Raw genomic sequence first — 26,869 nt, 5'->3', positions numbered from 1 at the left:
CATATCAGCAGGTTCTGCATCCACAGATTCAACCAACTGCAGATCGAAAATATTCAGAAGAAAAAAATTGCAAAAAGTTCTGAAAGCAAAACTTGATTTGCTGTACTCCAGCAACTATTTACATAGTATCTACATTGTATTTACAACTATTTACATAACATTTGCATTGTATTAGGTATTATAGATAATCCAGAGATTATTTAAAGTATATGGGAGTATGTATGAAGGTTATATGCAAATACTTCCCCATTTTAATATAAAGGACTTGAGCATCTGTGGATTTTGGTATCCATGGAGTTCCTGGAACCAATCCTCCTCAGACACCCAGGAACAACTGTACAACTTCTAATAGTTTTGTCAGTGATTCCTTTGGGGTTCACTAAGGAAAAATGCCCAAATAATGAGTCTGCCCCACCATTTCTAATCATATCTATTATCATATCTATTATATCTTTCTCTTTTTGCATTGACTAGGATCTAATCTATAATATTTGGCCAAGCAGTGGACAGACTTGTCTTCTTCTTGACTTTAACAGAAATAGTTTTAATCGCTCACATTAACTGTGATATTTGCTACAGATTTCTTATTCCTCAATTGCTGAGATCTCATTGCTTCCCCCAGTCTTCAGGATTAAAAGAATAATCAACAATGGGACTTAGAGCCCAGGTGCACAGACCCTGGTGGATGGGAAGCAGGACTGGAAAATGCAAACCTGGATGCAGCCTTATCCAGAGGTTTTCCTTTAATAGCCCAAGGAACGACTTCTCTAAAAGAATGAATATGCTGGAGACATACTACCCACTATTTGAAGATGTTATCAATGACAGTGCTGCCTCATAACAAGGTGGTAGGAATGCCAGTTCCGTCCACCTGGCAGTGCCCTTCAGGATTAGTGTGTGGAGAGGTTTCTGAAGCTGTGTTAAGGATTCTGTACAGAAAAGCACTGATGGCAGGCAGCAGAGGGTGGGGCAAAAAGGAAGTGGGAAGCAGCAGTAAGGGTGCATGCCAGATATCTGCTACCTCTACCTAAATTTAATTATATGATTGACATGGAATACAAGTTAGTTTCTTAATAAGAATTTTTAGGGGGAAAATGCAGCCATTTTTTGAAAAATTTAACTTACTTCTTCCCAATTTTATGTGCTAAATCCACAGTAGGTTTTACAACTATTTCGAAGAGAGATGGAATTTTCTTGAAATCATCAGAGAGATCTGTCTGAAAATCATCTTCAGGATCAGAAAAGGGAAAATGCTCTGGTGGGGTTGGCAGAAGCCCAACTCCTGGAGGGGGTTTGGGAAGAGGAGTTATGCCACGCTTTCTAAGTTCTTCTAACTCTCTTTCGTCTTCATTTGTAGCTTCTTCTTCAGTATTCAACACCTAAAAATAATTAGCAAGGATTACTATTTCAAAACAAGCTTTCTTCCTCACATTTAAAACTGTGAAGACTTGAGTAAACTAGTTTTGTTAATAGAAAAATACAATATTAAACTTGAAATAGATCAGAGATAGCTAACTACTTTTTTATAAAGAATATGAGGTTCAAAGAGGTAAAGGATATTTCTTGAAGTAAACTAGCTTTTTTAGAGGTCAAATTTTGTGGTTACCAAGGTAGTGGGAGGGAGAACTGGATGAAGGTACTAAAAAGGTACAAACTTCAAGCTATAAGATAAATAAGTACTAGGGATGTAAAGTACAACATGGTAAATGTAATTAACAGTGCTGTATATTGCTGTTAAGAGAGTAAATCCCAAGAGTTTTCATCACAAGAAAAAATATCTTTTCTACTTCTTTAATTTTGTATCTATATGAGATGATGGATTTTCACTAAACTTACTGTGATCATCAATTCAAGATGTATGTAAGTCAAATCATTATGTTGTACACCTTGAATTTATACAGTGCTGTATGCCAATTATATCTCAGTAAAACTGGAAAATAAATAAACTGCATTTGAACAGAAGCTCAACTGGGAGAAATAAAATTTATGAGGGACTGGTTGAAAAAATTAGGTTTTTTAATGGCAGAACAATGATAAGAACAAAAGATTCTGTTTTTTTTAAGGTTAAGGCAATTATATTACTTACTATCATTAATAAGTAAAGGACACTATAATAGGTGCCACTATTGAGCATTTACTACTTACTAGGAGTGGTATGAAGTGTTTCATATATATCACATAATTTAATCTTTTAAGAACAAAAGATTCTTAATTCTTATCCAATATTCCTGCTTTTCTAACACATTACATTAATAGAATAAAACATAAACTAACAAGTCCTTGATCTCTCAGCAGAGTTTTATAAACTATGACTTACAAAACATGATTCAAGTCAAATGAATCTGTAATCAAGGTGCAAAAATATTACTCACTTTGTCCAAAAGTTTCTTTGTTTCTTTAGTCAGATCATCATGTGAAAATTTACAATTGTCTCCTTGGTAACATTTTGCTCCACTATGATAGAACTTGCATGGAAATTCATGTAAATAAAAATATTAAGGAATAGACCACGTAAAATCAAACTCTCATATTTTTAAACCAAAAAACAACTGCTGAATCAATGACTTTATTACTATATATTGTACTAAATTTTCTATAATCACACAATATTTTAAATTGTAAGATAAAATATTTTAAATACATGGCAAAATATTCAAAATATTTTAAGTATCCTCTATTAAAACTAAAAAACATTTTTTTAAGAGTTTAACTTTTTTATTTAAAAGAACTTGACTGTACAAACTATATTACCTGTTATTTTTTTGTCAGTGATAGATGTTTATATCTTCTATCATAGTAGAGCTAGTAATGTGGGTAATTAACACAGACTTCCTTAGAAAGAGCTTTGGGTCAAGATTTCACAAATCATCCCCCAAATTACCATAATATAAATTATGCCAAAAATTCTGTGCAAAATCTAGATGCTTTCACCACTTATCAAAAGAGTCATGTTAAAGTTTCAATAGTTTGTTGAGAGTACCATGATACTGAAATGTTAAGTATAAATGTTAAGCTTGGATAATTAGCTAATTCCATTAATATTCTTTTTTCTCAATAACCATTTTTTAAATTGAAGTATATAGTTAATTTACAAGTTGTGTAAGCTTCAGGTATACAGCAAAGTGATTCAGTTATACATATATATATCTATTCTTTTTCAAGAAAACAATTTTTTAAAGTAAAAATATTTATGATGGCTATAGCAAATATTATGGTATAATTTAATTATGTAAACTGTTACTTTACTCATTAAAATAAAATATAGAACAAATAAATTTTGTAGCAAGAGCTCATATCTATGAAGAAAATAAAGGGGTCTGATATGTCAAATATCCCAAAAATGAAAACTACAGGCTAATCTTACTTAAAATTTTGGAGACAAACTTCTAAAGAAAATATTAAATCTAGAAGTATAGTGAAAAATATATCATTTTCAGGTAGTGTATGTTCTGGAAATTTCTGGGTAGTTTTAGGAAATTTATTATTGTGATCATCACATTGATAAGGTCAAGAGAGAAAAATCATGTGATCATCTTAGCAGATACAAAAGGCAACTGATATAATTCAAGATCTTTTTTTGATATTAAAAACTCTTAGGGCTTCCCTGGTGGTGCAGTGGTTGAGAGTCCGCCTGCCGATGCAGGGGACACGGGTTCGTGCCCCGGTCCGGGATGATCCCACATGCCGCGGAGCGGCTGGGCCCGTGAGCCATGGCCACTGACACTGCGCATCCATTCGGAGCCTGTGCTTCACAGCGGGAGAGGCCACAACAGTGAGAGGCCCGCGTACCGCAAAAAAACAAAATAAAACAAACAACTCTTAGTAAAATAAGGATATACATACTTGAGTTTTTTAAAAAATCTATCTTAAAACTATAGCCATAAGCCAAAGCAAAAGGGCATTATCTTTGAAACGTATTATGCTGCCACCATCACTATTATTTAACATTTTTCTGGAAGTATGGACAATACAGTTGTAATTGTCATGCCACAGATGGCATGACTATGGAGAAAAACATAAGAATAGATGGAAAGCTTTCTTTGTTGTTGTTGTTGTCGTTGTTTTGGAAAGCTTTAAGAAACAGTTCAGTAAGGTATCTGGTTTCTAAAGAAGTACATAAAATCTGAAAAAAAAATTTTTCTTTGCTTGAATAAGATAAATTTATCATAACATTTTGATAAAGAAAAAAGGAGTATTTGCCCTAGTAAATATCAAATATAATATTACAGAGGGGAATGGTCAAAGAGCACAGTGTGTAATAGTAGTATAGAAGCAGAATTATGCACAGAGGAAAATTTAGAATATGGTTAAGGTGACCTTTTAAATCTGTAAAGAGGGGACAATGAGCTAATCATTTGGAAAAAAAATAAGGTCCTTACTGAAGGACAGTGTATGTATCTATATATAAATATATATATAGATATTTTTTAAAGGACCATATATAGTGAAATGCCATAGGGGTAGAGGTAGGAATACAACTGAAATGTACAGATTTCCAAAGGGAGAAGTAGGGAAGAATATATAGTGCTTATCATTAGGTGGTAAGATTTGATAAGACTTTGATTTTATAATTTCCAACAATGACAATTTATTACTTATGAACCTAAGTAAATAATCATTTAGTCACAAAATAAATATGTTGTGAACTACTCCTTCAGGAAGCACAGTCTCTTGAAAAACTTATAAGCTGAGTATATTAAATATAAAGTACATTTATTTCATAGATTTTTTTCCAAAGGGAAGTTATTTCATTTCCCTAAAGAAAAAAACTCAGTTTGCCCTTTTGAAGTGCAAAGGCTGATTAGACCTGGTTTATATAACATGATATTTTAAATTTAAAACCAAACTAGGCTTTCTGGGTTGTACTTATGATTTTTAAAGCCTCAGTGATGCTTAAAAACTGCAATATTTTGGTTAACATGTTTTTAATAAAGGATATTATGCATATAAATGCAGTTCTCTCCTTTGGTACAATATCCTTGTAAATAAAATTTGCAGATCTCTTTTCTCTTCTCCAACTCTGCATCATGATCAAATTTACATTGATCTCCCTGTTCACAAAAAAAGAAAAGAAGAAAGAAAGAGAAAAAAAAAGAAACCACTGAATTGAATTTTCTCCATGGTGTTTCATGGTAGAAATATGGTCATATCTCCAGTCTTTAAATAATGAGCTAATACTAATTCAAACAGTCCTTAGAATTCTTGCCCAAGACAGTGGATGTGGCTATGCACAGAGAGCCAGCACAGTCAGCATGACCTCATAGGATACTGCCTGGCTCCACCAGCACTCACCATTTCTAGCTGAGCTACTCTGGGGACTTATTTAACCTCCTGGTTTGGCCATGTTAAAAAGGAGGATAATAACAGTGACTACAATTCACTGTGTCACTGTAAACATTAAAACATTTAATATTAGTAATCTACTTTGAACAGTACTTGCCATACAGTCAGCATCATGTGTTTGTTAAATAAAATCTCATTTCAACAAGTTACATTACTGCCCCAGAATATAATTAAATGAGTTCTGATACACAGTATTCAATGCAAGATACATTTTGAAGAACCAGTTTTATTACAACTATATGAGAAATGAAAAAACTAACCACCCCCTAAAATGACTTTAAATTTTAAAGATTATTTCAGAAGTTAAAATGATTTATGATACCCCTATAAATTTACCTTAATACATCTCCCTTCCAGAAAGTATTTACAGATTTGTTTTCCTTTATGTTCCACTGTGTGCTGATTAATAAATTCCTGAGTCATAACCTTCCATTTTTTCCCTGGTTTACTATACTGCAAGAAAAAAAATTACTTAAATAAAACATATGAAGTAGTAAAAAGGTTATTAAAATTTATAGTCAAATGAATCTAGAAAGCAGTATACACTGATTATTAAAAGTAGTGAAGACTGGACATTCTGATGCTATTCATTTACTTGGAGAGAGATATGCTTCTAGAAAAGTGCTTATTGCTATACTAATAGTTGCAAAGAACCCAATTTCTAATTTAATGAGGACACACAACTACATTTTTCAAAATAAAATTATGAACATCTTGAAAATTAATAATAATACTTTGGCAAAGGTACAATAAAATATTTACTCTCATGTACTGTTGACAGATGTAAAATATCCATACTGTTTGACACAAAATTTGTACTTTTCAGGATTATTCTGAAGGAATTATCAGGAAGGCACACAAAGATTTATTCACAAAAATAACTACTGCAGAATTATTTACAAGTAAAACACAACCTAGAAATACTGTACCCATCTGAAACTAGGAGACAAGTCAAACACATTATCATACATTTAGGTGGTAGACTATTATACTGTCATTAAAAAGTCATGGGATGGAAAGACAATTTGGGGACATAAGAAAATGTTCATAATACCTTACCAAGTGAAAATGTGACCCCAGTTTATAATAATAAAGACAAACAAAAAGACTAAAAGAATATACCCCTACCTTTAACAGTGTATGTCTCTAGATGTATCTCTAAAAAATTATAGACTGCTTGCGTGTGTGGTTATTTTGTACTTTCTATAGGAAAAACATGGAGGATGTATTATCTTTAACTTTTAAATTAAAAAAATTAAGAAAAACTAGTATGTGGTAGAAAATCTCACAGCCCTACTTATTTTTTTTTAGTTCTTCTCCTCAGTCCCCTGTTCAACTTTTGCTACAAGTATAAGAGGGTTGAGTAGCAAGAGAGTATGATGCTTAGCCAAGCTAAGGACTTCTGCTCATGAGCGCTATAAAACATCACTGTTTTGCAGGCTCTTAGCATGCATAGTGCCTTGAACATCGAGAAGCTTAGTAACTACTGATATTTGCTCTTCTGATTTGATATCAGTTTTCCCTTTTCCCTCAATTTGTTAGAAGATGGAGAACAAAGCACAATCAACTGAAAACAGGAAACTGCCTCACAGCAAACACTTAAGGAAATAGATGGCTAAACTTAAATCTGATCCTCAGCACTCCCAACTAATGAAATATATATTTTACTAGAAGAATTCTGAAAAAAAGTATAAGAATACCAGGAAAACAGATAATCTTTGAGGTTCTTTTAAAAATATATATATATACCCAAATTGCCCAAGGAAAACGCAAAGAAACTGCTTATACTCTACTCTGATAGGATCATTTAAAATGTCTTAAATCTATGTAAATTTTACTTACAAACATTTTCTATTTCTAGGCTCACTTAGAACAAGTAGATATAAATGACCAGTTCACATATGCCTTCTGTACAAGGAATTGTGGCTGTAATAAAATAGGCAGCCATAGAGAGTGCACTGTGCAAAGTCAATGAGCCAACTTGAGGAATATAACTCTGAAATTAAAAAGTAAAAATATTAGGTAATCACCCTCCCCCCCAAAGAAACGCTGAAAAATGTACCAAGTTGTAACTATGTTCTTCATTAATAACTCACTCTTTCTGTCTATGTTACTTTCTAATGATACACCTCATTGTCTTAACGGAGGATCACGGCGGGGGGGGGGGGGGCTGTTTTTTTTCCAGTTTAGTTGTTTAAACGAGTAGTAAGTATTGCAGTACCCATAACTATGGAAAAACTGACTATAACCAAGGTATTCTAGAAAATCTAAAGTAACTTAAACAAAATTTCAAGATAAAATAAAATGCCTATAAGATCTGATCTTTTAAGCTTGAGCCTACAGAAGAACCACAAATGTCCTCTATCCTTTTTTAAACTTTTAAATTTGATTTTTATTTTATATAGGAGTATAGTTGATTCACAATGTTGTGTTGTCCTCTATCCTTAAGATCTTTTATGAACTATAAGAGCTCGAAGAACGACAGAAGTAATCTAGTTCATCACCCTCATTGGACAAATATGAAAACTGAAGATTAGTGAAGTTAGTGACTTGCCAAAGGTTACATTTCATGTTAGTAGAATCAAGATAGAACTCTTTGCACTATATCACACCGTTTCAAAGAAAACACAATTCAAGAAAGAGGGAGAAGGAATTCCCTGGTGGTCCAGGGTTAGGACTCTGCGCTTCTACCACAGGGGGCATGGGTTTGATCCCTGGTCAGGGAATTAGGATCCTGCAAGCTGTGCGGTGTGGCCAGGAAAAAAAAAAAAAAAGAAAGAAAGAGGGAGAGAAGGAAAAGACAGAGAAAGGGAGGGAAAAACCAAACTACCCACTTGGTGATTTTAAAATTTATTTACTCTAGAGGATGTATTATATTGGTATAGGGAACAAGAGCATAAAAGATTTTTTAGATATACTAAAAGGAGGAGGAAATTAAAGGATCTGCTGGGAAAAGAATATGTATTTATAAAAAAATTTAATAGCTACTATAGAGACTAACAAATTTTAGGAGTCTTATGGTCAAAAGAATGAATAAGGCTTTAAAATCCATCAAAAGTTTGCATGTTCTGTGACTATACTTGAGTTTTCAAGAAAATTAGTGTGGACATGCAGGTATTCCTAAATTTATCTGGCCTTTGGAGGATCTTATACTCCTTGGAAAGGCAAGGGTAAAAATGGATCTATGTTGGCCACGCCAAGTATGTTCACTCTACCCTGGATGGGCCTCCACCAAAGCACTTCTGAACATGAGCTGCTTCCTTGGACTCTGACATGCTCCTGCTTGTTTCTGGAACCGTAAGAAGAAATCTCTCATGAGAGCCAATAAACTGACATAGTGTTGATAACATATTTTAATCTTGATAGAGAAAGGAAAAATATTCTAAATCTGATAAATGTAAAATAAATAATTTATTCTGATTTTCTACTACATGATAAAGAAATCTTTTAGTTGCAGCCCAGATCTGCAAACATCTAAAATGTTAGTGCTTGAAGAGGCCATTAGAGTTAATACTGTACTCTAATTTTACAGATTGAGCAAACTGAAGCTCAGAGATAGGCAGTAACACGATCAACACCATACTTTCTTGGAAGCTAATTTTTTTTTCACATATAGGGTATAAGTACTGAATATAGGCGAAGGCTTACTTAGAAAACATTCATATTAATTTGGTCTAGTGGAAGCAGCACATCCTAGACATCTACACGTGTCTAGAAAGATGGACAGGCAGGTTATAGTCACCCAGAAATTCTAAGCTTGTTTCCATGGAACAGTGAGTTAAGAGTAAATGTTAGTAGGTGTGTAGGAAAAAAAGAGTTCATGGTCAAGTAAATTTTGAAAATGATGGACTGAACAAAGTAAAACAGACTTCTTTATGCCTAATCTGCTCAGTGTTTAATACATTAATGTTGACTGAGAATCCCCAAGAGTAGCGTAGCATGTGCTGGGTTTCACAAATTCATTTGGGCCCAAACTTCTTTTTTCTGTTAACAACTCCCTAAGTAGTACATTAATGAATACATATTAAGAAATCTTTGCCCATTATCTTTAAACACCGAAATGAGAAAACTGAGCATTTTCCAATTACAATATGTTACTATCCCTTTTCTTTTTTTTTTTTAATTTTTAAAAAAATTTTGGCCGCATTGGGTCTTTGTTGCTACGCAAAGGCTTTCTCTAGTTGTGGTGAGCAGGTGCTACTCTTCGTTGCGGCGTGCAGGCTTCTCATTGCGGTGGCTTCTCTTGTTGCAGAGCACGGGCTCTAGGCACGTGGGCTTCAGTAGTTGTGGCACGTGGGCTTCAGTTGTTGTGGCACGTGTGCTCAGTAGTTGTGGCACACAGGCTTAGTTGCTCCGCGGCATGTGGGATCCTCCCACCAGGGCTCGAACCCGTGTTCCCTGCATTGGCAGGTGGATTCTTAGCCACTGCATCACCAGGGAAGCCCCTACTATCCCTTTTCTACCAATCAAGGTCGCAGTTACTGATAACCCACCCTTGTTCTGTACAATTCAACCAAATCTTACTGGAACAGTGGCAGAATACAGGAATTGGACCACTCTAATCCAGAAAGTTGCTACAAGATTGAAGTGTACTGTTCAGAGTTCAGTTCAATTCAACATATATTTATTCAATATCTACTATACACATAATTCATAAATTCATCTTTCCAACCTTTTATACCTCCTTTCTTCTCTTTTAATGATTTCAACTGTAATAAGTAAGTGAATTTACCGCTATCTCCCTTCTTGGTCCTGCTATGTATTGAACTATTAGCATTTTATTGCCATTTGCATCTAGGGACCATGACTCCTAGGAAAGGAAAGTACAACAGAGAAATAATAGAACAAACATTTTTGCTTTCAGACATATCAATTTTACTTTGAGGTGCTTTCCGATTTTATTTCGAGGGCACCAAAACGTGCATCTGTGTACTACTATCAAAACTAATTAAAACAATACTTCTTTTCTGGAATTCATCTATACTCATTTGATCTGAACTGGAAAATTTTCATTTACTAGGAAAGGCGCATTAAAATCACAATGCTGGGCTTTCCTGGTGACACAGTGGTTAAGAATCCTCCTGCCAATGCAGGGGACATGGGTTCGAGCCCTGGTCCAGGAAGATCCCACATGCCGCGGAGTAACTAAGCCCGTGCACCACAATTACCGAGCCCACGTGCCACAACTACTGAGCCCGCACACCTAGAGCCCATGCTCCGCAACGAGAAGCCACCGCAGTGAGAAGCCCGTGCACCGCAACGAAGAGTAGTTCCCGCTCACCGCAACTAGAGAAAGCCTGCGCGCAGCAACGAAGACCCAGTGCAGCCAAAAGTAAATAAATAAATTTTTTTAAAAATCACAATGCTTTCTTTTGCAGCCAAATAAGTTACAAAATGGAAAAGTTCCTCTCCTCATTATATATAAATTCTCAGTACCTCTTGAAAGTCATCCGTTCCTGAAAACACATTAGGCCCTTTATTGGCCCTTCCCCCACGGTCTTTGCGTTTGATTTTCTTCGGCAAGCCGCGTCCACGAGCAACATTAAAACTTTTAACCCTCTGTTCAATACCTAAAAAAGTTAAAATGTACTTCAGATAGTTAAAAAAACAGCACACTAGACAATCTACTAGTTTACAGGGACTAGCATAGTTTAAATAGTCTATAATGTACGGTGTATTCTTTTTTTCCCTTTAGATTTAGTGAAAAAAATTAATTCAGTCTTTACATTTTACTTCGTGGGTACTGCTCCTTATTGTTCTGTTTCTTAAGAGATGTTAACAACATAAGGAAGGCAAGAAACAAGGATATATACGTGGCTGGAGAGGTCAAATCTAGTTTTATTCTTCTCAATTTTCCGTAGAATAAGCAATTAACAATGTTTTCTGTTTTTAAGAGAATTAAATATTACATTCATCTCTAAGGAAGACATTGTAGGTATTAGTGATTAATTTGTGGCAAACTGAGTTTCTACTGATAATGCTGAATAGACATCACATATATCTCCAAGCAAAATTTATACTTGTCTTTTACTTTTGAAAAACTTGATATTTAAACTCTAAAGAGATACTCAAATGACTAAAATTATATACTAAGGTAGTCAGTTACAATACAAAGTGATTTCTCATTATACCAACGTCATATTGAACTAATAAATTTTCATTAAAGAAATCAAAGAAATTAAAAATTTATGGGCTTCCCTGGTGGCGTAGTGGTTGGGAGTCCGCCTGCCGATGCAGGGGACACGGCTTCGTGCCTCGGTCCGGGAGGATCCCGCGTGCCGCGGAGCGGCTGGGCCCGTGAGCCATGGCCGCTGAGCCTGCGCATCCGGAGCCTGTGCTCCGCAATGGGAAAGGCCGCAACAGTGAGAGGCCCGCGTACCACACACACACAAAAAATTTAAAGATAACATAACTATTCTCACCTCAAAGAATAATGTTGGTAGGGATTTGGAGAAATTGGCATTTGCACACACTGGCAGGGGTGTTATAAATTGCTACATCACCTTTTTGGATATCAACTTGGTATATCATTGATCAAAAATCTTCAAATGTAGCTATGTCTTTTGACTCAATTCTACATTTCAGCATTTACTCTCAAAAAAAAATGTTTGCCACGATATGTATAAATATGCAGGGTTAATCACAGAATTTTAAAAAATGGGTGCAACTTAAATCCCAAATAATTACTAACAACAAACCTAACAGTTTATTAGACAAATTATGGCACATCTATTTAATTGAAGAGAATGTAGACATTAAAGTCTACTCATTAACATAAGAATGACTGAGATACAATTCACAGTTAAGGGAAAAAACCAAGTTATAACAGTGTATAGTTTTTTGTTAAAAAATAATTGTCAAAAAATTCTAGACGAATGTATACCGGGGAATTCCCTGGCAGTCCAGTGGTTAGGACTCTGTGATTCTACTGCAGGGGACCTGGGTTTGATCCCTGGTTGGGGAACTAAGATTCCATAAGCTGTGGCACAGCCAAAAAAAAAAAAAGTATACTAAAAATATTAATAGTAATTGTCTCTGGGAGTAGGGATTCAAACTGCTTTTGTTTTATCTTTGATCTTTGCTGGGTTATCTTTTCTACACATAGAAAAAGTTTTCTACATTTGACCATATATTTATTATTTTCATAATTCTGGGGGAAAAAATGAAAGTCAAAATAAAATGCAATATTCAATTCTTTAACAGAACAAACAGAGTTTGAAAGGAAGAATCCCAGCTGGGAAGGGATGAACAAGGCCTCTACATTCCCCTTATTTCCCAAGTGGAATGATCCCTGACACCACTATGTCTGGACTCCAGGAACAAACTTACTAATTACAATAGCATATGCATAGACAAATTCCTGTCTCTTTAGTTCAACAAAGCCTAGATCCACATTTTTCAGAGGAATTTTGCTTGGAAATCAAGAAAAAAATAAAGCCATAAAAATAACCAAATTTACTCGTAACTGATTCCTTTTTTCAATGATAATTAAATGATAGCTACATAGGGCTTGGGTGCTCACTACTTCACCTCAGCCTCATCTCGCTCCAGTTTCTTGAAGCAGACATATTGACTGGACAGTTCTTAAGGCTGATTTGACCCTGATGTGACCCATAATTTCTATGGCAATCTTGTACTGGTCTCTCCAGGGATGATGTACCTCAATATAGCAGATGAATAGGTTATCACTCCAGAAATTTCTTTAGATTATGTTCTTATTTCTGATCCTGAAGAATGTCTATAGTCCTGAGTACATTTACATAGCAAAGATGATCACTACATTTTAAAGCCTAATAAAAGAATAGCTTCCCAGGATTCTGTCCTTACATGTCTAAAACATAAAGTAATACAGAGTAACAGAGACAGCTGAAAAAGGTAGGTTATGTCTTTCAGTATACTGATACCATATAAAAGGGAGGGGAAAAACATAACAGGAAAGTTGTTTTACATTTTTATACACTTTAAAAATACTAAGAAATCTTTTAAATTCAAATTTTAAGATATCATGCAGATTGAAATATTTGTAGATTTTTGTCCTCAAGGTCTACAAAATAAATAATGAATTTAGGAAGCACAGGAATAAGCTGATCATGAGAAAGGGCGAAGAAATTTAAGTTTTTACTTCATATTTACCTGTTTTAATAAGGTTCCCGTATTAAAAAACAGACAATTTCTAACTTACCTTGCTGAATTCCTTTCAATCTTTGTTTTTTCCCTGGTTCTTTAGAAAATGATGATCCTAAAGCAGCAGCGGCGGTTTCTTTAGTCTGCCTGTGCTGTCTCAGCTGGCCGGCAAAACCTTCCTCTGTCTCCTGACTGTAGTTCCCGAAGTTGTCATCACTGTAGTTCCCGAAGTTGTCATCACTGTAGGTACTGTACTCATCATATTCTTTACTTTTAAATTTTCTGTTATGTTGACTCTTCTTTGATGCCGTGTAGCTTCCTGATATATGTCCATGCTAAGTGAAAACGCAAAACCATTACCAAGAATTTTTCAGTTATATGTAGGAATTGATAGTAACACAGGACATCTTTTTTCCCCCAGAAAGTTGGGCGAAAGAAGGGGAAAAGACAGTTATTAGCTCTGCCTCTTGGTTAGAGATTATCTACGGCACTATTTAAAAAACTAAGTTCAAAAGCTAAATGCTACTCTGATGTTATTAAACATTATAATGTTCATAGAACATTGCGGGAGAGTGTGTCTTGCTCGCTTTTTGTTTTCCATGTCCGTTTCTTATGTTTCTCATGCTCCATGCCTCAATATTTATACACATAAGAGTACTTTAAAATCCATACTCTCAAACAGAAATCCCGTCTCCAAAAAACTGAAGAGGCCTTTTTGAATACAGAAAAGAAAAATAGTAAAATAGCTTGGAGCAAGGGTAGAAAATATATAGAGTCTCCTAAGATTCAAAAATTCCCAAATGACACGTTTAAGCATATTATATTTAACTTTAAAACGATATGTAGGGCTTCCCTGGTGGCGCAGTGGTTGAGAATCCGCCTGCCGATGCAGGAAACACGGGTTCGTGCCCTGGTCCGGGAGGATCCCACGTGCCGCGGAGCGACTAAGCCCGTGAGCCATGGCCGCTGGGCTTGCGCGTCCGGAGCCTGTGCTCCGCAACGGGAGAGGCCACAACAGTGAGAGGCCCGCATAACGCAAAAAAAAAAACAAAAAACGATATGTAAAGTCAAGTTTGTAAAAAGAAAATATTTATATTTGAGGTCTAATAGAAAAAACAGAGATTTCCCTAATAGTAAAAAAAATCTATAATTTTATTGCCTTTTACTAAAGCATGTAAAAACAAAATATACATTGTAGTCCTAGAAGTTCATTTAATGATAGTATTCAAGTCTATCTCTATTCACTGAAATATTTTTATTACTTCTATCATATCTATTGTCAATTTTTTTATAAGAAAGCAAGAAAAAATTGCCCATAATTATAGCTTGAGGATCTAGAAAAACTCAGACCATGACTCATTTTCAGTTTAGTACATTTTAAATGTGATATAAAAATACTGACCTGGCAGAATACCAACATGAGACTGTGTTTTTAACAAAATGCAGAGAACATACAGAGTGAAGTAAGTCAGAAAGAGGAAAAACAAATATCGTATATTAACTCATATATGTGGAACCTAGAAAAATGGTACAGATGAACCAGTTTGTAGGGCAGAAATAGAGACAGAGAAGTAGAGAACAAACGTATGGACCCCATGGGGGGAAAGCGGGGTGCAGGGGTGGGGGTGGGGGTGGGGTGGAGGTGGTATGAACTGGGAGATTGGGATTGACATATATACACTAATATCTATAAAACAGATAACTAATGAGAACCTGCTGTATAAAAAAAACAATAAAATAAAATTCAAAAATTAAAAAAAAGTGAAATTCAGAGAAATATTAAGTCCTTTTCAGCAATTATAAAATAGAGAAAAAGTATATAACTAAAGCAATCAAGAAAATCAATTAGCTCATCAATTTTAAATTTTGAAGATATTATATTAGATTTCCAAATATTTTTAAGCAACGTTTTTAAAGTTTATAAACTGTTCTCAGTCTAGCACTTCATAAATTCAGAAGGGGATTTACAATTATAGCCAAAAGGCAGTTTCTTACATTTTAAAAAAAGCCACTATGAAAATAAAACAAAAAATAATTGCTTTGATTAAGTTGAAGATTAATTAATTAGTTGAATGGTACTTACATTTCCTTTTATAAAAAATGTGATTACATTAATTCTTCAATGATATACTTTCAACGCCTAATGAGCAAGGATTACTCTGTTAATGGGCGAGTATGAATTTTTTTCTCTAGAGATTAAATACTTTTCACAAAAGCTTTAAGTCTTAATATTAATCCAATTCTCTGATTTTTCACAGCCGTTACAAAAATAATCTCCATAATTCCTACTTTTTCAAGCAGAATTATCCCTAAACTTTCAATTCATCCCTCGTTTTCCCAACTGCAAATATCCTAGTAGCCCTCTAATTATGCAAACCTCAGGGCTTCTTCTGCAGTGACAGACTCTAATGTGGCTTGCTGCAGTGCTTAGTGTTTGCATCAGGGCACCACGCATGCGGTGCAAGCTCTCCAGGAAGCGCTAAATGAATGAGGGGTTACAGAGCAGCCCCAGTTCTCTAGGAGAATATCTCCCTGTGCTTCACATGTTCACCATTTGGAATGAGCAAAATGTGCTCACCAGCAAGGATCTAGCAAGTATTTCTAAAAGCCCTGCTAAAGATAAAAGAAATGAAAAAGACTATAAATTTTACTGAAGAATATAGTTTCTCCAATCACTTTGCTTATTGATTATTAGGCTATCTACCTGCTAGAATGTCTGTGGGGGCAGATTTGGTTTCTGTTACACAGACTGTCACTCTAAGCATGAAATAAGAGAACAGGAGACCCTGAACAAGGTTGAGGAAAAAGGAGATATATTAAGTCCTCTAATTTAATAGCTAGATGCTAATACTATATTCTATTGTCAGCCTATAACTATAGAAGTGTCATACAGCAGATACTTGTTATCTAATTAAATGAGATCTTTAGGATATACTTTCTAACCTCAGTGAGTCAACACTAAACCATATGTGAAGGAAATGATCCTGAACTTTCTCTTCTAATGGCAGACTAGGTAATTTAATTCAGATCAGTCCTCCTCCTAAGAAAACGCAGCAAAGATAGATGAGATATTTTTTTCAGACCACTGTAGACATCAGAGAGCTAACAAATTAGTGAAGGATTTACTGGACCGTTACCCATGGAGTAGATGAAAATCCCCAGAAATGAGCAGTATTTGGAGCTGTTTTTGCTCTGAAAGCATCAGCCCAGCATGAAAAATCATCTGAAAGGTTCAACAGCACTTTTGACTATCCTTTCAACCTTTGGGAACAAAAGGAGTCCAGAGTCTGGAAAAAGCAGAAGGCTTAGCGACCCCCACCCACCAGAACTCAGAAAGCCTGGAGTTTTTCAGATACATGCACACTGACCTGAATACTCCTCAGTGCTCCTGAGAGCATCAGGATTTTTCTAGCACAAAATAATATTCAGACTGAAGATTCTGTTCATATAGTGTCTTTTAAGAAAGACATAAAGTATATCATGTTGTTTTAAATTTTTTTCTGTTTAAAACACATCAAATAATGTTTGCACTTGAAGAGGTAGGTGGCACAAAATTCATATACTGAAGCCCTAACCCCCAGTACCTCAAAATATGACTGTTTAGAGAAAGGGCCTTTAAAGAGGTGATTAAGTTAAAATGAGGATGTTAGGGTGGGCCATGATCCAATTTGACTGCTGCCCTTATAAGAGGAAATTTGGACACACAGAGACACCAAGAGTTCACATGCACAGAGGAATGACCATGTGAGGACAACGCAGCAAGAAGGTGACCATCTACAAGCCAAGGAGAAAGACCGAAACAGATCCTTCCCTTGTGGCCTTCAGAGGAAACCAAACCTGCCAGAACCTCGATCTTGTACTCAGATCTAGCCTCCAGACTGTGAGAAGATAAATTTCTGTTGTTTAAGCCACCAGTCTGTGGTATGTTGTTATGGCAGCCCTAGCAGACATAAATACATGACGTATTCTTTATTTTCAAAGATTTAAAATTTGTAGCATATGTCTTATAAAATTTATTTTTAATATCAGAAAGCAAAGAATGAAATTGAAAGTTTAATTTTTCTCTTTAAAAAGCAGTAACTCAAAACCACAGTGAAATATCATTTCACACCAATTAGGAAGGCTGTTATCCAAAACAAAACAAACAAACAAAAACAGAAAATAACAAGCTTGACAAGGATGTGGAGAAATCAGAAAAATCTCATGCATTGTTGGTGGAAATGTAAAATGGTGCAGCCTTTGTGGGAAACAGTTGGTAGTTCCTCAGAAAGTTAAATGTAGAAATAACGTATCATCAAGCAATTCTACTCCTAGGTCTATACTCCAAAGAACTGAGAGGAGAGTGTCAAAGAGATACCTATACACCCACGTTCATAGCAGCATTATTCACAATACACAAAAGGTGGAAGCAATCCAAGTATCTATCGACAAAATGTGGTATATACATATAATTGAATATTATCCAGCTTTGAAAAGGAAGGAAATTCTGATACGTACTACAACACAGATGAACCTTGAAAAAATTATGGTAAGTGAAATAAGCCAGACACAAAAGGACAAATACGGCATGATTCCACCTATATGAAGTACCTAGAGCAGGCAAATTCATAGAGATGGAAAGTAGAATAGTGGTTACCAGGAGTGGAGGGAGGGGGAAATTAGGTATTATTGCTTGATAGGGACATGGCTTCTGTTTAGGAAGATGAAAAAGTTCTGGAAATGGACAGAAGTGATGGTTGCACAACATCATAAATAAACTTAATGTCACTGAACTGTATACTTTAAAATGGTGAAAATAGTGAATTTTTCCAAAGACATACAAATGGCCAACAGACACATGAAAAGATGCTCAACGTCACTAATCATCAGGGAAATGCAAATCAAAACCACAAGGATAGGGCTCCCCTGGTGGCGCAGTAGTTAAGAACCCATCTGCCAATGCAGGGGACACGGGTTTGAGCCCTGGACCAGGATCTCACATGCTGCAGAGCAACTAAGCCTGTGTGCCACAACTACTGAGCCTGCACTGTAGAGTCTGCAAGCCACAACTACTGAGCCTGCGTGCCACAACTACTGAAGCCCATGTGCCTAGAGCCCGTGCTCCACAAGAAGAGAAGCCACCGTGCACCACAACGAAGAGTAGCCCCCGTACCCTGCAACTAGAGAAAGCTGGCGCACAGCAACAAAGACCCAATGCAGCAAAAAATAATTAACTAATTTTTTAAAAAAAACAAACCACAAGGATGTATCACCTCACACCTGGCAGAATGGCTATCATCAAAAAGACAAGAAATAACAAGTGTTGGTGAAAATGTGGAGAAAATGGAACACTTGTACGCTGTTGGTGGGAATGTAAACTGGTGCAGCCACTGTGGAAAACAGTACAGAGGTTTCTCAAAATATTGAAAATAGAACTACCAAATATCCAGCAATTCCACTTTGGGGTATTTTCCCAGAGAAAATACAAACACTAATTCAAAAAGACATATGCACCCCTATGTTCACTGCTGTATTGTTTATAACAGCCAAGCTATGGAAGCAACCTAAGTGTCCATTAATAGATAAACAGATAAGGAAGATGCAGTATATATATATATATATATATATATATATATATATATATATACACACACACACAGTATATGCAGTATATATACAATGGAATATTACTCAACCATAAAAAAGAATGAATTCTTGCCATTTGTGACAAAAGGATGGACTTAGAGGGCATTATGCTAAGTGAAATAAGGCGGATAGAGAAAGATAAATATCACTATTATTTCTCTTATATGTGGAATCTAAAAACCAAAACAAATGAGCAAACATAACAAAACAGGAACAGATTCACAGATAGAACTAGTGGTTACCAGAGGGGAATGGGGATGAAATAGGTGAGGGAGATTAAGAGGTACAAACTTCCAGTTGCAAAATAAATGAGTCACAGGGATGAAATGTCAGCATAGGGAAAACAGTTAATAATAATGTAATATCTCTGTATGGCGACAGATGGTAACCAAACTTATTGTGGTGATCATTTTGTTATGTATAGAAATATTGAATCCTATGTTGTGCACCTGGAACTAACACAGTGTTGTAGGTCAATTATATTCCAATTTAAAAAAAAAAAAGAGAGAGAGAAAAAGAAATAGTTAAATGGTAAATTTTATGTTATGTGTATTTTATGACAATAAAAATAAAGGCAATACCTGAGGAAATGGAATGTCATAATCCCTGTAGAAACCACTCCTTTTTCTGTGGGAACTTTCTGTATGTTCGACCTCTGAATCAAGGCTGTAGTCTGAACTATCATCACTGGATGGAGAATTATGCTAAAAGAAGGAAAAACCAAAAATGTTACATTTACAAAAGGAAGAAAATTTAACTAGTAACTAGATAAGCTTGTTTCAGCCAGAGGTGCCAACCAATAGATTATATTAACCTAGTAGGTTCTGAACTATTAATTGGAAAATTCTTGCTCCACAGACCACCTCCACCCCAACTTCTCTGAAATTTTCTGAGGAATAGTACATCTTCCTCTTTCCTCGGGGATTTTAATGGCAGCATTTTCCCCATCATCCCTTTGGCCCAAGGACTTCAAATAGAAAATACTGCACCTCTATGCTCTAAAGTGATCTTAAATTTAAGTTAATCTTTATTTTTTAAGTTTTTTAAAATTGTTGGCTGTGTTGGGTCTTCGCTGCTGTGTGCGGGGCTTTTAGTTGCTGCGAGTGGGGGCTACTCTTCATTGCAGTGCATGGCTTCTCACTACGGTAGCTTCTCTTGTTGTGGAGCATGGACTCTAGGCACGCGGGCTTCAGTAGTTGTGGCACACGGGCTCAGTAGTTGTGGCTCGCGGACTCTAGAGCGCAGGTTCAGTAGTTGTGGCGCACGGGCTTAGTTGCTCCACGGCATGTGGGATCTTCCCAGACCAGGGCTCGAACCCGTGTCCCCTACATTGGCAGGCGGATTCTTAACCACTGCACCACCAGGGAAGCCCCTAAGTTAATCTTAAAGGAAATAAAATTGGTTCCTCATCACCAAATAGAGTCCTAGAACATGAATAGAGTATGAATTAATTTATTTTTACCTAAAACAGCTTTAGAGTTCTTAATCTATTGCATAAGTACTCTACATCTAAAAGATATCAAAACATTCCAAATTATAAATATAACATAAATCCAACCCATAAAATTGAACAAAGATGAAATGCAAACCACAAGTAATTGACAGTGATTGACAAATATCAAGAATAAGCTTTTTCAAGTATGAATGTAATTTCAAAAAAAAATCACCAAATATACTCCATCTAGCCAAAATAATTACCTTCCCAGGTTGAGCACCCTCTTCAAAAATTTTTTTTGAAGTTCTTATCAACAAAGACACTGGCTCTGTATTTTATCATCCTTGCATTCCCAGCATCTAAGACTAGAACAAACTCAGTAAAAATGTGCTGAACTAAACTGACCTCTTGACACTTTTACAGTAGAAGGATGTTTTCTTCTACTCCATCCTTTTTTTTTTTTTTCTACTCCATTCTTAAATGCTGGTTTAAGAAGACAAACTGTTTTCCTCCACCTTGTTCTTAAATGTTCTGGGGTTTAGTTTTGGGGTGCTTTTAATTCTGCTTTTGTTGATTTGATAGGTGATATGACGATCTTTTTATAATTATGCTATGAAATGCTTCAAGCTTAACTACCTAATCTTTTTGGTTAGGACTTTTAAATATTGTCCATTTAAAAGCCAAGTTTGCTCTGTTACTAGCAGAAGTCAGCTCTGGCTCAAAAGAAAACCTTTCACTTGAAGAACACTAAAGGGGTAAGGCTTGCTTAAGAAGTTCAAACAAAGGCATTGCTTCAGGAAGAGCCATCAGAGAAGATTCTGTTTAAGGGAGAAGATTCTTCAGGCTAGCTAGCCCCCAAAAATGAGTCTAGAACACAGACTTTAAGAAGTCATTAGGAAGGCTATTATTAAAAAATATGTATGTGGCTCACCTACAGTAATAAGTAGAGTAATTATTAACCCCAAATTAGCAATTGGACTACATTAAAAATAGCTGGAAATAGTAGAGAATAATTAAAAATTATTAAATTTTTAAGTGAAAAGGATAGTATACTTTTTATATTTCAGAATTTTTGAGTTTCTTTTTTTGGTTATTGTTTGGTATCTGTTTAGTGTTTGAAAGTGTTCCTTTAATTTTTTTTTTTACCTATAATACACTGGTGGATTATTTCTTTCAATACACTTGGTTGGTAAGTACTAAAGTTCAAGTCTAGGGACTTCCCTGGTGGTCCAGTGGGTAAGACTCTACACTCCCAATGCAGGGAGCCCTGGTTTGATCCCTGGTTGGGGAACTAGATCCCTCATGGCACAACTAAGAGTCCGCATGCCCCAACTAAGAATAAGAAGTCCGCACGCCCCAACTAAGAAGCCCGCATGCCCCAACTAAGAAGTCCGCATGCCCCAACTAAAGATCCTGCATGCTGCAAAGAAGATCCTGAATGCCACAACTAAGACCCGGCCCAGCCAAATAAATCAATGTTTTAAAAATAAATAAAGATCAAGTCTCAGTGATTATGATTTCTATAGAACTCTTAACAAACATGACCTACAACGTGGTGAGTAAAGAGGGCAAAAGACATAGTCAAGAACTAATTAACAGGATAGCCATTTAGTGACCCCTTTAAATGTTCAAACAGTAACAGAAAGAATTTAGGGACTTCAGTGACTTCCCCAAACTATGCCAGCCTTTTCACACTTTTTGCTTTTGTATCTTCTGTGTCTCTTTGGTCAACGAGCTAATTCCTACCTGTCCTTCACAATTTACCACAAAAAATCTCCATGTCCAATAGTAAGAGAATGATACTAAAGTATAATACAATACAGAGCAATCAATTAAAATGGTATTTTATAAGATTTTATAGAAACAACAAAATGTTTATCTGTACTATTAAGTGAAAATGCAAAATATAAAATCAATTAAATGGCATTTCTCTAATAATAATTGTCCACATATTCATTATTACTCCTACTCTCAAGAGGTGGAGATTAATTCCTCTCCCTTTGAGTATGGACTAGACTTTAGAAGCTTGCTTCTAGCAAACAGAATTTGTCAGAAGTGATTAGGTTATAAAAAAGACTGTAGCTTTCATCCTGGGTGCTCTCTCTTGCTCTCTTGCTTTGGAGGAAGCCAGCCAAAGTACGAGGTCGAAGAAGTATATGTAAAGGGGTCCACATGGTGAGGAACGGAGGCTTGCCAAGAGCCACATGACCGAACTTGGAAGAGGATCCTGCCTTAGTCAGGAGATGACTGCAACCTCGCAGGAAGCGCTGAGCTAGAATACCAAGTTAAGCCGTGCCCACGTTCCTGACCCACAGAAACTAGGAGACAAACTTTTGTTGTTTTAAGCTTCTAAGTTTGGGGTAATATGTTGCGCAGTAATAGTTAACTAATACAGATTTTGGTATCTGGAAATGCGGTGCTGCCCATACAAATATCTAAAAGGTAGAACTGGTTTTGGAACCAGGCAGTGGATAGAAACTGGAATGATTTTAAGAGGGCGCTAGTGAAAGCCTAGATCACCCTGAATGATTGTTAGTAAAATTTTGGACTTTAGGGCGACTTAAAGGAAAGTGAGAGAGATCTTATTAAAACTGGAAAAAGGGAGATCCTTGTTGTGCAGTAGCAGAAATCTAGCAACAGTGTTACATTCAGCAATATGGAAAATAGAAAATGTGTCTAATGAACTAGGTGATCTAGTTAAGATTTTCAAGCAAAATGTTTAAAGCGCCTATCTATGAGGGAAGATAGATGAATTAAAGGAAGCACTGTTAAAAAGGAAACAGGACTTGATGGTTTTAAAAGTTCTTAGCCTCAAAATATCTAACTTTGTTTTTGCGCTTCCCTATTTTCTTAATTAGTTTGGCCAACCCGTGCTGCAGGGGGCACAGTTTTGATCCCTGATGGGAGAACTAAGATCCTGCATGCCGTGCGGCATGGCCAAAAAACAAAAAACCAAAAACTACTGACTTTTCATTCTAATTTGTTAAATTCTGCTTATAATTTTATTAAGCCCTTCCTTTTTGTTTCTGTCTTACTTTGCTGTTTTCTAGATTTTAATACTATAATAATTTTTCTTCTGATAATTTTTTAGCTATCTTCCATATGTCAAATTCTATTATTATTTTCATGAAATTCGGCAGATTTAGTCTGCATTCAAAGGTGTTTCTGTTTTTCGACTTTCTTATTAATGCCTAGTTTTATTGCATTGTGGTTTGAGATTGCTCTTTGTTCTATTTCTACTCTATCAAATTAATTGGGAGTTTTCTCTGTTGCCTATGACATGGTCTGTTTTTATGAATATTCCAAGTATACTTGAGAGGAAGATATATTCTCAGGATTCAGAGCTTACTATATATTTATAATATTTCTTTAATATCCTTACCACGTTTTCATCCATTTGATTAATCTCTTTGGGTTAAGAGAGGTATACTGGTGTATCCCCTGTTATTACTGTATTCATGTCTATTTCTCCTCATAGTTCCTTAGTTTCTGCTTTATGAAAACTGATGTTTAAGGGGATATAAATATTAATAACAAATCTTCACTGTGAATTATAACCTTAACATTATAAAATGCCCTTCTTTGTTTCTTTCAATGCCTTTTTTACCTAAATTTGACTTTTTCATATATCAACACTGATTTCTGCCTTCTCTTTCTTTGCATCTGCCTGGTATAGCTTCACCCACTTTTCATTTTTTTACTTTTTTTTTAAAAACCTTTATTGGAGTATAATTGCTTTACAATGGTTTTACCCACTTTTAAAATCTTTCCCTTTTACATAGCTTAGAGTTGGATTTTGCATTGTTGGGAGGTATATCTTTTGGCATTAGAAAGATTATATTTTTGTTTCAGTTATTTCTTTCAAGTTGTCTTTTTCCAATAACCTTAGTCCCTATCCCTTCTTTGCATACTACTTGTTTACTAGTAGGACCAATATTGAAATTAGGCAGTAACCTCTTCTTCTACTTCCTCTCTTTCATTCCCAGGGTAATAGTTTGAAGTATATTTAAAAATTCTCAGTTAATAACTAAAAAACTACCAATAAGGTTATCCTGCTTACCATATATTCTTCTGCTTTCCCTGACATTTTTTATAGCTGTAATGTTTCGATACATAATATACTGCCCCCCATGTCCATCATTTAGTCTTAGCTTTACAGACTAATACACAGTGTATGTAGATCACTCTCACTTTTTCACCCAGTCATTTTGGTTATCTGAACATGAGCTCTAGGAGATTCTATGAGAAGTCTTCTGATAATATTTCCTGATTTCTATTATATACAGTTTTTCTGAGGACTTTATATTTGAAGTTCGGTATTTAGCTGGATATAAAATGCTTGGCTTGCATTTTATTCAAATATGTTACTCCATTATCTTCTGGCATAAAATGTTGATATCAAAATTTTTTCTATAAATCTGACTTTCATTTCTTAATAAGTGACTTGGTCTTTTTGCCTAAATGACCAAAGGATTCCCTTTTCCCCCAGTTCTGCTGATGCTGTTTGATCATAGTCTGTATTATTTTCTTAATTTTTAAAAATCATTTTGAAATGTTAGGTTAAGTTTTTCATGTTTTGTGGGCATTCTTTCCTTTCTGGAAGAATATTATTCTCCCCATTTTCCTCTTTTTTAAAAAATAATAATAACTTATATGGAATGTGATCATAGTCCAATCTTGTTGCTCATGTGTCAAAGGAGGAATGAGCCAGGAAAACTTTCCTAGCTTCACTCTCTAGGGTTATTTCTTCTGTTGTTAGGACATGAAGTATTAAAAAACATGGCTGTGTATCTTCTGAGATATGCCACCCCTGCTCCCTTCCCCCATTTTCTTTCCTTGGCCCTAGTATTCTCGTCCTTTCAACTTAGCTTCTACTCCTAGCAGTTTTCTCCTCAGGGTGGGACTCTGTCCTAGAAGAGATTTAGTTGATTAGTATTCATCAGGTGCAGACCATTCTAGCACCATCCAATTTTACGTGGTCACCTTATACTCATGTGGGAATTGGGAGCTAGTAAAGGCCCCTCTCAGTTTCCACTGCTGTTTGTCAGTTTGGCCGACAGACTTTCCATGTTCACTGGGGACTCCATCATTGAGATGAATACCTGTTGGTAATTTGTTTTCTGGAAGTTCTTTTTACCTTTCCTCTGCTTCATTTCACACAATTGCTGATCCTGCTCTGGTCTTGTTGCTGTCTGTGGTTTGGCCTTATCCTTTTTTATTTTTGAGGTTAGTGAAGAGAACTTGTTACTTCATTTTTTGGTAGATGTTGCCAATGAATTTTTGGTTTTGCTATCCTAATTGCTCTGTTTTTATGGGGGAAATTCAGGGAGTTTCAAAAACTACCCCACCACTGCTGCCAACTTTTCTCTGAGTTCTCTGTCAGTATAGGTTTCCCTTCTTTTCAACCACAATCCACATTATTCTGTATCCAGCACCCAACTGCTCACTTGATAGCATTTGTTTTTCAATTGTTTACTGCCTCTCTCCTTCCCTTTTCAATGTAAGCTCTATAACAGCAGAGACCATCATTCATTACTATAACCCCCAGCATATAGCACAGAGATTTCCACAGCAAGCACACAATAATACTTACAAATGAATAAATAAATGAATGGATGGACAATGCCAGTGCTGTTAATCTACATCTGTAGAGAATGAAACTTTCTTTCCTTAAGCTTTCAGTATTCTTGCATACAATCTTCCATCAATTTAAAAGATTTATTCTAATTTGCATTAAAAGTTACTTTGATTATTTAATTTTTTTATTGGAGTAGAGTTGCTTTACACTGTTGTGTTAGTTTCTGCTATACAGAAACGTGAATCAGCCATACGTATACATATATCCTCTCTTTTTTGGATTTCCTTCCCATTTAGGTCACCACAGAGAACCGAGTAGAGTTCCCTGTGCTATACAGTAAGGTTCTCGTGAGTATTTTTAAAATCTTTAAAACATTTCATGTAATCTTTATGTCCAGAAAATTTCTTAAGCACATAAAAAGATCTAATCCATATATTTTATAAGAAAATAGGCAATAATTTATACTTTATAATTTTCAGTGTTTTATATTTCATAAAAATTTACCAAAAGAATAAAAGTAGATTCTAACTAACCTTATGCTTCTCACGTTTTCTCCTTTTGGACTTTTTCTTCTCTTTTTCTTTCTTGTGTTTTTTCCTTGATTTTCTGTAGGCTTTCTCATTTTTCTGCTTTTCATCCGCTTTTGCTTCCTGTTCTTGTGTTTCTTCAAATCCCGCATCATCTATTTCACCATCTTCTAATTCACCATCTTCTCTGTAAAAGACAATGAAAATTTTAATTTTCAAATGTCAATTCTAAAGAGA

The 26,869-nt window shown here is 35.4% G+C and overlaps 1 protein-coding gene across 1 annotated transcript in view; it reads right to left on the bottom strand.

Annotated features, from left to right (window-relative positions):
- ZC3H6 (zinc finger CCCH-type containing 6) overlaps positions 1 to 26,869 on the bottom strand; it is a 52,880-nt gene that overhangs the window by 7,113 nt on the left and 18,898 nt on the right. The window contains exons 2-9 of the mRNA XM_059079073.2: positions 26,639 to 26,819; positions 19,674 to 19,796; positions 13,526 to 13,802; positions 10,780 to 10,913; positions 5,680 to 5,796; positions 4,940 to 5,051; positions 2,373 to 2,482; positions 1,126 to 1,379 (exon numbers count right to left, since the gene is read on the bottom strand). Coding sequence (XP_058935056.1) covers positions 1,126 to 1,379; positions 2,373 to 2,482; positions 4,940 to 5,051; positions 5,680 to 5,796; positions 10,780 to 10,913; positions 13,526 to 13,802; positions 19,674 to 19,796; positions 26,639 to 26,819 — 1,308 coding nt within the window. The remainder of the gene's footprint in view (positions 1 to 1,125; positions 1,380 to 2,372; positions 2,483 to 4,939; positions 5,052 to 5,679; positions 5,797 to 10,779; positions 10,914 to 13,525; positions 13,803 to 19,673; positions 19,797 to 26,638; positions 26,820 to 26,869) is intronic.

Source organism: Kogia breviceps, chromosome 11 (genome assembly GCF_026419965.1).
Source record: "Kogia breviceps isolate mKogBre1 chromosome 11, mKogBre1 haplotype 1, whole genome shotgun sequence".
Lineage (NCBI taxonomy): Eukaryota > Metazoa > Chordata > Mammalia > Artiodactyla > Physeteridae > Kogia > Kogia breviceps.
The sequence above is the reverse complement of the archived record's forward strand: the minus strand, read 5'-3'. Positions and strand labels throughout refer to the sequence as shown.